The 13,014-nt window shown below is 38.4% G+C and overlaps 1 protein-coding gene across 2 annotated transcripts in view; it reads right to left on the bottom strand.

The window, feature by feature from the left end:
* The window catches only part of LOC114046236 (guanine nucleotide exchange factor DBS-like), a 366,695-nt gene that overhangs the window by 348,785 nt on the left and 4,896 nt on the right, over window positions 1-13,014 (bottom strand). For both annotated transcript variants that reach the window (XM_027866491.1, XM_027866492.1), the window contains exon 2: window positions 2,710-2,901. In XM_027866491.1, coding sequence (XP_027722292.1) covers window positions 2,710-2,881 — 172 coding nt within the window. In that variant the 5' untranslated portion in view covers window positions 2,882-2,901. The remainder of the gene's footprint in view (window positions 1-2,709; window positions 2,902-13,014) is intronic.

The raw sequence follows: 13,014 nt of genomic DNA, 5'->3' as shown, positions 1-13,014 counted from the left end.
TGCCTGGCATATCGTATGTGTTAATAAATGCTTATTCCCTTCCCTTTCCTTCTCCTGCAGACAAGACCCAGGGAAGTCCAATCTCTAGGTTAAGAGATCCCAAGTGAATAAGATCTACTCCAGCTTAGGAAAAAACCAGGCTTCAATGAAGCGGCAACTAAGTTAAAGGTTATTGAAAAAAAGTCTACAGGTATATATGCACATGTGCATATATCTCTACAAGATGTTGGTCTAAATTATGTATCACCTATTTGAAAAGTGTCCCTAATAATACAATAGGTGGGGCATTGAGAAGTGACCAGGGTTGAACAGCCAGCACCATCAGAGTCAGAACTTGAACCCATGTTTTCCTAACTTGGAGGCCTCTCTATCCTTGGAGGAGCTTGGAAGATCTCTATCCATTCTACTACACTGCCTCTTCCATTTTATAGCTCTAAGTTTTGCAAAGTCCTCTAATCTGATCCACACGAGAACCATATGGAGTAGGTACTATGGGTATCATCAGATCCATTTTTACACATGACCAAAATGAGGCTCAGAGAGGTTGCCCAGTCTAGGGTCATACAGCTAAGTTATGGGGGTAGGATTCTTACTGACTTTTTATTTTTTGCTGAATTAACTCCAACATTTTTCCACTATCTCATAATACTACTCCTCTATATGAAGTCAGATGGCACAGAAGATAGAGTACCCAGTCTGAAGTTGGGAAGACTCATCTTCCTGAGTTCAAATTTGTCCTCAGAGACCTACTCTCTGTGTGACCCTGGTCAAGTCATTCAACTCTATTTGCCTCAGTTTCCCAATCATACTCAATGATACCCAATATGATTAGGTAGTAAGTGACCAAGTCTGTGAAATGCAGAACACTCCAGTATCTCTGCCAAAAACAAAACAAAATAAATCAAAACAAACCCAAATGGGGTCACGAATAATTGGACACAACTGAAACAATTCAACAACAACATACTGAGTTAGGCCTCCATTCACCAAAACAAAAGAAAAATACACCTTTTCTACAATTCTGCCTTCAAATTAAAATAGGAAGAAAAAAAGTCTAGTTTCTCAGGGCACTAAGATCATCCTAAATAATTGACATTTACATAACACTCTGAGATTTTTTGTTTTGAAAAACCTTTCTTCACAACAATCTTGTGAGCTAAGTGGAGCAGGTTTTATTACGTCCATTTTGTAAGTGAAGAGTCCTAAACTAGGGGGATCAAGTGATTTGCCCAGGGTGACCCAGCTACTAAGGCTCAGAGTCTTGAACTGAAACCCAGGTTTTCTGCCTGCAGATCAATGTTCTTTCCACGTGGCACTGCCTCTCATTCAGAGAGGCTGGCATGTTTCACTGTAAACAATAGCTATAACCTCCCTGTTCTCTGAGATCAAACATTCCATCCTCTTTAGAAAGCCCTGATATCTTTACTTTGGCTGTCTTCCTCAATACCAGGAAGCCCATGAAAAACACGACTGTACATATAATTTTACATATTATTAAAGTAATATCATAGTATTCTACTAATAACCCAGTTAAACATTCAAGATGAAAGAAGGCACAAATGCTCATTAGAAAACAAATTAACCTTCATCTGGGAGACTAATCAACATGATCAACAACAAAAATACTGAGAAGATGACATGTGGCCAGAAACAAAAGGAAAGGAATGACCTCCATTAAGTGCATTGAGAACTTTAAATTGGGTGAAGGGATCAGATAGAAGTATGTTATCCTGACCTTACCTCCTTAATCCAGATGGAGCTTTTCAAATTGATTAGAGCCTTAGGACTATCTCCACCTGTCTGCTTCACCGACTCTGCTTTCAATCATTGTTCTCTGGCTTGCTTGGCACCACAGAATCTGCTCTGATGACACATCACACCTGAACAATAGCTCTTCTATGTTTTTAAAAAATAAAGCAAAGCCTATTAAAAATTCCTCCCTGAGGTGTACTCTATGCTTTATTTATACACACACAGAATGTCAGAGCTGGATGATCTAGTCCAACAAGATTACTCTACACACATGGAAACAGAGGACCAGAGAGATTAAGGTCATTTGCCCCAATATCATTAGGTAGTAAGTGACTAAGTCAGGATTCAAACTCAAGTTCTGTTCCTCTGACTCCAGGATTCTTTCCACTATACCAAAATGGTTCATTGTATCACTGCATTTTAAATGGTTTTAAGATAGTTCAAAATACAGAATTTTATTTATTTTGCTTTTGGTGAGGCAATTAGGGTTAAGTGACTTGCCCAGGGTCACACAGCTAGTAAGTGTCAAGTGTCTTGTCTGAGACTGGATTTGAACTCAGGTCCTCCTGACTCCAGGGCCAGTGCTCTATCCACCACACCACCTAGCTGCCCCAGAACTTAATTTACTTTAAAACACGTTAAAATACCTTTCCTCTCCATTATTCAGCCAAATACTGGATACTACTTGAGATTCTTATGATAAGTGGCATCAGATTCTCCCACAACACAATTCTCAGGCAGTCAAAACCTGCCTTCGACTCTTTCAAGTTACTTGGGTAACCTTTGAGAGAAGTGATAATTTATCAAATTATTTCCTATGGCATAAGAGCTAATCAGTTTTTGAAAGCATCTTCTTGCCTACCAAGGAGTTGATACCCAGGAGGAGTACCTTCTTAAGCTTGATTAATAAGAATCCTAGAGTTCTAAAACATAAATGGTGAAATACCAAGCTCTTACCTGACTGTAGAACTGTCACCTGATGTTTATCTTGAACGAGCTGGATGACATCAGACACATCAATCTGATGCTCAGTTTCTTCCTCTTTGACCTCATTAGTCTGAGGTAAGGGTGAAGAGCAATGATTACTTCCAGTTTCCTTGCACAGGATAAACCTCCAACAGTCAAACATGAAAGAGCTTGAGTTGTTACCTGCAATTTAATAAATGTGGAGATAAATCAGGCTACCAAAAATACAACTAATTAGAAGAGCATTTTGTGTCTTTTACATGTGTTTAGAAAAATTGTTTCAATACACTGGTTGTAGGTTCTGGTCACATTCACTTTGAAATGGGCACTGTACCTTAAAAAAAGTTATTTTTCTTGGGTAGAAATTTTAATGTATCCATAAAATAATTTGTAACAACAAAAATTTCTTTTACAACTCTAGAATCTGATGGAAAAGGGTAGTTAAAATACATCTCCCACCTTTGATGTTTAAAATACTGAGTTTTGCCTTGCCTTTTAGGTGATTGTTTCAATGATTTCCAAATCGCTAGGCTCTTAGTTTCAGTGACACTTCCTAATTCATTACCTTGGCAAACTTTCAAAACTGTTTCTGTCTGCTTATTAAGATGACCTCAGAATTTTTTCAATGTTTCTATGTAAATAAGGCAATACTTTAATCTCAGAATAAACAAGAAGGGTATTATTTTGCCCATGAAAAAGTTTAGGAAAAGAACTTGCAGGAAGTTTTTAGCTATCTTGAGTTATAGAAAAGTTAGCAGTTTTATTTCTAAGTACACACCATCTGAAAGTGTTTGAGACACAAATACTGGGAGTAGGGATAGGGACAGCATCTTTGGTTTCTTTGCTTTAAGGTACTCCCACAATTATTTGTCTATCTACCATCCCCTACCCTCTATCACTGACTATCAACTTATGTTCTGCAACCTAGTCTTAAAAGAGCTGCTTTGGGGGGCTGAGAAGTTAAGTCACACAGCCCATATGTAGCAGAAACAGGACTTGATCCCAGATCTTCTTGACTCAAAGGTCAGTTCTTTACCATGCATGCCAAATATTCTTTTTTTGGAGGAGGAGGCAATTGAAGTTAAGTGACTTGCTCAAGGTCATACAGCTAGTAAGTATCTAAGGTCATATTTGAACTCAGGTCCTCCTGACTCCAGGGCCAGTCTATCCTCTGTGCCACCTAGCCTTACATGCTGCCTCTTTAAAGTTAACTAAGTAAAACTGCCCAGTATTCACTTCTTTTAGTATTTAGTAGCTTCTCTGTTATTTATCTTTTATGGCCCATACATACTTTCACCTTTCCTACTAACATAACAGGTGACAGAAGAAGCATTTATTAAGCCCTTGCTTAGGGTCAAGCACTGTGATGAGCACCGGAGATATAAATAGAAAAGTGAGTCATTCCTAACTCTCAAGGAGTTCACACCGTAATTGGGGAGACAACAAATGAAAAAAGTCTGGCTTCAGGACAGATGAAAAGGCATAGAAGTCATAAGAGTGCAGCAGGGTAGATGGTAAGGCCCAGTCAGTTAATTAACAGTGCCAGGAATCTGCAGGACATAGAGGCAAGGCAGATGGTTAGGCCTGGAGGCCTTCCATCTCACCAGAATGAATAGAGTTCATGACTCTCATCTCACATGAGCCAAGGGAAGAGTCAAGTAGACCAAATGAGTTCTGGATGCCCTGGTTGATGGAAAGGTCAAAAGGGAAAGACAAGAGGACGGGGTTCACCCACGGTGAAAGTTCTTCCTCCTACAGTGTTCCTGCACTGGATGGGTATCTAGGATGGGATCTAGGATCTCTGAGGGGAATGTTTGAGGGGAAAAGGCATCTGTGTAGTCTGCTGTGGTGGTTCCAATAGGATCTTGGATAGCCCAGGAATATGGGTTAGCAGGGGAGGGCAAGAAGTAAAAAAAGATTGAGAGAGGGATGAGATGGGGAGAAAATTTGGAACTCAAAATCTTATGGAAGTGAATGTTGAAAACTAAAAATAAAAAAATTAATTAAAAAAAGAAGAAGAAGAAGGTTAGCAGACTAATCCACCTCTTGGAACTCCTACAGTTTCTCCTGGATTTCACTGTACTAATCAAATACCTGGAGCGGAGTACTGGACAGCAGTCTTAAACATATTCAGAAGGAGGTTCAGGGATATGATTAGTTGGATCCCTTATGTATGCGAACTGAAACTTCAATCTTGTATTTCTAATGTTAAATATGTTTTATGGCTATGGAAAGTTGATTGCCTATGTAAAATAAATATATAGAATTGAAAAAAAGATGCATGTGAACATGCTTTTTTTTAAAGTAGGCATTACACAAATAATAAAATGATAATTTGTATATTTGCTTTGCCTCTGGTCTCAAGATACCTAGATTATACGATGTTCTTTTCCAGTAATTCCTTTAATTCACTTTACTTCCATTTTTTAATTCAATAAAACATTAAATAACTACCAGAATACATGTAAGGCACTGTGCACAACTGGGACAAACCAAATCTTTAGCTTGGTATTCACGGTCCTCCATAATCTGGCACCTGCCAGCCAGGAGGGTGTAATTAAGAGAGCACTGAGCTTGGAATCAAGAGAGTTGGATTCAGATCTCTTTTCCTCTACTAGCTATTTGCCTTGCCTGAGGTCACAGAAGACAAATGCTTGCTGAAAGAAAGATACAAATCAATCATTCTGAGGAGGAAAAGAACTGCCTGAAGAAATCAACAGGACTACACAGGAAACTTATTTACCAACTTAGATTTTTAAAAACACATACACAGAAGATAAGGGGGGAAAGGACAAATAACTGATGATAATTTGTTTAAAGTAGAAAGATAAATTTTTTCACTTTATTTTTCTTGCTTTTTTGCAACATGGCTAATATGGAAATATGTTTTGCATGATTTCACAAGTATAACAGATATATTGCTTGCCTTCTCAATGGGTGAGGGAGGGGCAGGAGGGATAGAGAGAATTTGGAACTCAAAAATTTTAAAAAGAATATTAAAAATAAATAATAAAAATTTTAACAGGAAACAAAGATAGTCATGCTTTTTAAAAAAAGTAGCATGTTAGGTGAACAAGCATTTATTAAGAATCTACTTTGTGTCAAGCATTGTTCTTAAATGCTAGAGATACAAAGAAAGGCGACACATTAAAAACAAACAAATTAAAAAAAAAAACCCAGCCTAGGGCTAAAGCAGCTCGAAGTCTAATGGTAGAGACAACAGGCAAACAACTGCGTACAAACAAGATATGAACAGGATGCTGCCACATCCTGTAAAAAAATAGTGTCAGGAGCTATTTTTTTAAAATTCTGATAAGTTTGAAGTATACAATGAAATAAGAAAAGACTTATACAAGGTGATAGAAAACAAAAGTCAGCAGAACTGGAACTACATCCACTGATTACAACTATATTTATATAAAGTATAATGTGCATACTTTAAATAAAAGAAAAAGACTAGGATTAGGGATTTAGAACTGTAAGAGACCTTAGTGTTCAGCTAGTTCATCCCCCTCACCTTTTGCATGAGGGGGACGGAGTAGCTGAGCTCTAAAATAACAGGGATTAAATGAAAGAAATCAAGCCAAAGGTGGTAAATCTTTGAGGAGACTGTGGAACACAAGAACAAAAGTCCATATTTTGCTTATTGGTTGTTTATTCATTTGCTTGGCTCTGTCTCGACAAATAATGGATATAATTTCCCTTGTTTTGTATATTTTTGCTCTTTTTTGTTGGCCATTATTAAATTTGCAAAAAAAAATATTTTAAGGAAAAGAATAACAGAAAGATGTTGAAGTCTCAAATGAGCCAACCCTAGCAGTGACAACAAAAAAGACTTTTTAAACCATTTGGAGGCACGAGGAAGATTAAGATAGAGACAAAAGCATTGGTTGGGTATGTGGAATGATGGAAACGGGTGGTCACAACTCATGGAAGTCACAACTCATATTTTTTTAATGTGTTGTCTTCTAAGGGCATTGATCTTTGGACTGGGAAGGACAGACCAAAAATTGTTAACAGGGATTAGAAACCTGAGGACAAGATAGCTGTAGAACCTCCAGCTCCTCTCAACGACTTCAAGTTACCAGACCCAGATGAACTACATCTTATGGTGGGAAAAGAACTAGACAATGTAATGGCTGAGTCAACGATAGTGAATCAATTTTGTGAAAAACCTTGGAGAATAAGAGAGAAATAGCAAGGTAGATATCTCAATTTAAGAAGACAAAAAAGAAAGAGGTTAGAGCCTGTAAACTATAGACCAATGAGCTTGGCTTCTCCTCCCGGGAAATTCTAGAATTCTACAATTGTATTCAAGAAGCTGTTTGTGTATATCGATGCCTAGTCTCTTTCCAGGGCCATCACCAACTCAACAAGTCCAAAACAGAATTCGTATTTCCACCCCACCCCCACCCAACCCACCCTTCTTCCAACCTTTCCTATTTCAACTAAAGACACTACCATTCTACTAATCTCCCAGGTTTGTAACCTTGGCATTATCTTTGATACTTCCCTCTCCCTCCCTATCATAGTCAATCACTTATTAGGTCTTCCTGATCCTATGTCCACAAAATTCTCTCTATTTCATCTTCTCTCTACTCACAGAACCACCACCTTAACTCAAGCCTTCAGGCCCTTTTGGCTAGACCAGTTGTTCTGTGGACCTCCCCGAGAGATTTTGTTTATGTGGATTTCATCTATCAATGTTTACCAATTAGTGGGGCAGCTAGGTGGTGTAGTGGATAGAACACCAGCCCTGGATTCAGGAGGACCTGAGTTCAAATCCGGCCTCAGACACATAACACTTACTAGCTGTGTGACCCTGGGCAAGTCACTTAACCCCATTGCCTAACCAAAAAAAATATTTACCAATTAGAAAGTAAAACATTACTATTAGTATTATTATAAAAACAGTTTTGACTAGAGAATGGGAGTGTTTGAAGGGGGGGAGGGGAAGCCCATTTTCAGTTGTATGAAAGGCAATCCTATGGTAAACTTGTTCTGCAGAGCCCTTGAGTACAGAACTAGGCACATTACAATGGAGATTTGCAGAAAAGATTTCAGTTTGATGTAAGGAAAAACTTTTTAATAATCAGAATTATCCACAAGTTTAATGAGATGCCTTGGGAGGTAATGAGGTGGAAGGAGAGATTTCTGTTCATCAAAGGTTTTCAGTGAAGACTTGATAACCACTTTTTGCTGATGTCATAATGGAAATTCTTGTTCAGATATAGATCAGGGTATTGAATTCTTGAGATCCTGTGTCCAATGGTGTACAAAACATTTCAAAACCGTAGTCTGATACTTTAATGCCACAAAGCAGGAGGAAACCTTTATGATTTCTTCACTCACGATGTTTCTTCCAAAACATTCTTACACATAGAATTCCCTCCCTTTTACCCCAATTAAACTATCTCCCTTTCTTTACTAAAATAGGTCTTGAGATCCCATGTCTTCGATCAGTTCTGGTCCCCAGATAGGTAGGATCACACACACACACACACATATGCATGCATATGCACACTTGTATGCACACTCTTCCTCCTTCTACCCTTCATCTATGGCTTCTTTCTTATTGGCCACTCCACAAAAAAAAATCATGCTTTTATTTCTGCTTAACATTTTAACTTTTTAACTTTTTTTTATTGTTCATGTATACTTTGTCAGTTTCCTTATTTTAAACATTTTAGATTTTTTACTCCTACTTCAGGAGTAAAGAAGAGCTATCTATCATAACAGACAAAAGATAAAAATACTACAATGTAAGCCACTTATTTGCATGGTCTAGCATTCATGTGGTTTTTAGTTCCCTTCCAATTTCTAAGAGCCAAAACTAAGAGAGGGATAACTAGGGATTTTTTTCAAGGACACTATATTTTAAAGGGTTCTAAAATCAGCAGCATCCTTGGGATTAAAGGGACCTCGACCCAGGTGAATGCTACACACTCTGGAATCCCTACCCTGTTCCCTCATTGACCCAAGTGAAAAAATTTCTAGTTGTGGCTCTGTAAGTTCTACTCCAAGAATTTTTAAAATAAGCTTGACTGGCAGTCAATTTAAGTTTCAGAGGAAAAAAAAATCCCAACTAGTCCCTGCTCATATTTATTCCCAATGCCTCAAAAAATATTGTAATTCTTTTTAATGCAAATGAAAGAGAATAAGGCCCTCCAATGTGGGTATACAGCATGCATATATATGCATGTGTAAAGACCTACAGCTTATTTATCAATAAAGGATTACATGTAGGATAATATATTTAGAGTTGAGTAGAAAATTGGGAAGAAAGGTTATGTAATCCAACCCCCTCAATTTTACAAATGAGGAATTAAGGCCAAGAACTATCAAGTGATGTGCTCAAGGTCATAGGTTATAAGTGGCAGATAAATCACTTTGAGTAAAATGAGTATGTTGGATTCAATCCCTCAGGTACCTTTCTCACTTTAAAATTTACAGTTCTAAAATATTTTCCCTGGGTAGAAACTGTAGTTCCTTTTTTCTTCCTGGTGGACACATTTGAAACATTTGAAATCACTTTAAGATGAGAGGAAACTGAGAGGAACATTCTTCACTCTTCCACTCATTACAAACTAAGTTAATTTGTCCTTGTACAGATTTATACAGCACACACAGAACAGGTAGAAAAGTCCAATTGTTGAAAACCATACCCTCTGTGTTAGGGATAAGTACTAAAATTGAGACTTCCTCAAATTGGTTGGCTCAACAGGCATCAGTAAAAAGAAATCTTAATTTTATGCCTAGGACAACCAGCTGAAGGGGAAACAAGGTCAGAGCTGCCTTTCCTAAAGGTCCCTCCCCTTTGTCTAATGAGATTCAGTTTCTTAAGGACTAGGTACTTAGATTGGGTTTGGAGCTATATATGGAGACCGGAAATATCAACTGGGGAAAGAAAGCATACTACAGTTATCTCTTCCATATCGTAGTTTCAATATATTTGGCGTCAGCATAAGAAATTTCTGTAAATGGGAATTTAGGGGGAGTTTTGTGGAAGCCACAGATGACACATGAAGGCCAGCAAACACACAGCCTATGACCAAATACTTAACTCAAATTTTACAGTCAGGTACTGTAAACACACCACAAAAGAAAAAGAAAAAATTCAGACTTCTTCTCTGCTACAAAATGAGGGCCAAAAAATTTTCCAGATCTCAGGGGTGCTGCATCCCTAACCTTCCGTGATTAGAATGGATAACTGTATGAGAAAAGCATTGGGCTTGAGAGTCAAAGGTTCAGTTACTGTTGTTTGGTACTCTCCCTGACCCCATCTGGGGTTTTCTTGGCAAAAATGGAGTGGTTTGCCATTTCCTTCTGCAGTTCATTTTACAGATGAGGAAACTGAGGCAAACAGGGTTAAAAGACTTGCCCAGGACCATATAGCTAATAAGTACCTGAGGATAGATCTGAATTCAGATCTTCCGAACTCCAGGCACTATGCCACCTAGCTGCCCCCAAAGGATTTGGGTTCAAATCCCAACTTGATTGCTCATCAGCCATATGAACTTTGACCAAGATACCTCTCCTGCCTGGGCAACCATTTACTCATTTATAAGATGAGAAGGTTGAATTTGATTATCTCTAAAGTATCTTCTATCTCTAAACCCCATGAATGCCTTCATTACAGGTAAGGGAGCTAAGGCCTTTTGGACAACAGCATTTGAAATTGTTACAGGGTGAGAACTGAGAAATCCTGAAAAACACAGGCTAAAAAGGCGCTACAATGAAATGTAACCTTAAAGAATGAGCAAATCAGCTGTTTCCTTGGAAGATGATGTCTGCAAGGGCACAAAAAAATGGATTTTTGTAATCGCTAACGTGTTCCCGAAAGAGTAAAGGGGAGCTCCAATCTGAAGGAGAATCAAGCTGAGGTTTCACTTTCTGGGAAACTTTAAATGATGGTAGAAATGCAGTATCATCATAATAGTTCTTAATTTTTGCACAGTAAATAACAGCTGTCTTTAGGCTTCAAAAAAAGAGTACGATAATGCATCAGAACACAGAATCAGATAGCCTTTGAGCCAATTGTATTCCCAGATATGTAACTTCCCTGTGAATGTCGACTATAACCCGGTTTTTATCTGTCTACCAATATCAATGTTATCAATCATCCTAAAAGTACCTATTGCTTCTTTACTAAATGGCCCGTATAGCAGGGAGGCAAGTGGGGGAGAGGTTTGTGTGCCCTAAGGAAATTAGACAAAGAGATTCCACTACACTTGCTGGTTTGTGTGTGTGTGGTGTGCATGTTTTAAGAAATAAAAAGCAAGTTACCCCTGAGATACAGCAGAGAACAGAAGGCAATTGTGCTGATATTCCTGAGATCTCCCAGTCTCCACACCTGCTGTTTAGCTGCTAAAGTTATAAAAAAAAAAAAGACAGTCTCTTTTATCTCTCTACCTTTCTTCAGTTCCAGTCATGCCAAGAAAAGCAGTCGTTTGCCCAGGGCATTTATCAATACTGTTTTGCATTTTGTCTTTTCTCTAAAGTCAAAATTCTGAATGGGATGGACATAAAAAATGCTTTCCAATTTACCCCTAAAGAGAATCTCAACATCTGCAAATGTATTTTCCCATCAAATTTGTCAAACCACATATACTTTCCTCCCTTCCCTGCTTCAATAAAAATTTGTTGGCCTAATTTTGTTTATTAGAGTCTTCTTTGTTCTGTTAATAGCCTAGGGTAATTATTTCATTCTGTTACTGAAATATAGGCCAAGTCAAAGAGTTCACCTGATTTCTCTTCAAAATCCTAGTTATCTTTGATTCTTCCCCTCCTCCACTTCTTCTCATCCAGTCATTTACTAAGTCCTTCTAATTCTATCCTCATAATTTCTCAAAGCCACTCCTTCCTTCCTCTTTATTCCCAGTGCCAACACCCTGGTCAAAACCTTCATTACTGTCCACCTCTCCTGCAGACTTCCCACCCCTACTCTCCATTTTATCCTTTATAACACTGTCAGACTAATCTTCCACATGATAGATGTGGACATATCACTCTTACTCAAAAGACTCCTAGATGTCTATGAAGAATGAAAAACAAAACACTTATTCAGTGCTTAAAAGGTGCCAAATAAACAGAAAAAAAAATGTGACAGTCCCTGCTTTCAAGGAGCTCACACTCTTAAAGTTCTGCTGCAGGACAGATGGAAAGGGTTGGCCTAAGTGCAGCAGGGCAAATGGCAAGACCTATGAATCTTTAGGCTATTTCAGTCAATCAGATGACCGTGCGGGGGGGGGGGGGGGGGGGGGGGGGGGCAGACGGAAACGACAGGGTATAGAAGGTTAAGTCCTGAAGGACCCTATGATAAAATGGCAGGGAAGATAATAAGTCCTGGTGGTCCTCTAGCTCATCAAAAGGAATATATGTACATACACACACACACACACACACACATATGTTTTATATGTACTTTTTTCGTGTTGTATCCACCTTTAGAATGTGAGTTTCCCTAAGACAAGAACCATATTTTTTTTAGTCTTTTTTTATATCTCCAGCACTTACCATATAACACGCATTAAATGTCTGTTGACCAACTCTGCTCCTTCAAATCCTATGAGCAGTCAAGCAGCGCCAGGCAAGGGGGTGCTACCACAGTGGGGGCACCACTTCCTGTCCCCTAGAGATCCAGGTCCTCCTGAGTAAAGATCCACCTCCTTTGCTCAGACCATGGGGTTCTCCACAATCTGATGTCATGTTTATCCCAAACTACTTCCTTGAAAATATTCTACATTCCAGTCAAACAGGACTACTCACAATCCTTTTGTAGTAGATTTTTTCCTCACAATTTTTTGGTTCCTTCTCCCCTCCAAGCCCAGCCAAAAATCCCTTCCCAGGACAGGCAGAGCTCTAAGAACTAGAGAAAGTTCTGTGTTCTAATCAACAAAGAATCCTATTCTGCCTTTGGGGAATATCAGTTATTCCCACCACTCCTCTTTGAATGAGAGTAACAGATAAAACTGGGAGATTGCAGACTACACCTTTGTGTGGGGGAGGGAAGGGGGTAAGAGAGAATTTGTTGCAATCTAAATTACTCCTGAGTAACTTGTCTGAAAACAATTTAAAGTGTATCTGTCAAATAATGATATGTATATAGTACTTTAAAGTTAAAGCAATTTACATATATTTCACCAGAATAGAAAATATTCCTAGGAGAGAAACAAAATATGAAGTAGTACCTTGGATAGTCTATGAGGTACACTTTGCAGCAAATAAAGAGTTTTATTCATCAAGCAAAATGGTTTTGTTGAAAAAGATGGCTTGATTTGCATCAGAGAACTTTGA

This window comes from Vombatus ursinus, unplaced genomic scaffold, assembly GCF_900497805.2.
Source record: "Vombatus ursinus unplaced genomic scaffold, bare-nosed wombat genome assembly UNPS02014781.1, whole genome shotgun sequence".
Lineage (NCBI taxonomy): Eukaryota > Metazoa > Chordata > Mammalia > Diprotodontia > Vombatidae > Vombatus > Vombatus ursinus.
Note: the sequence above shows the minus strand (reverse complement) of the source record. Positions and strands in the feature narration are given on the sequence as shown.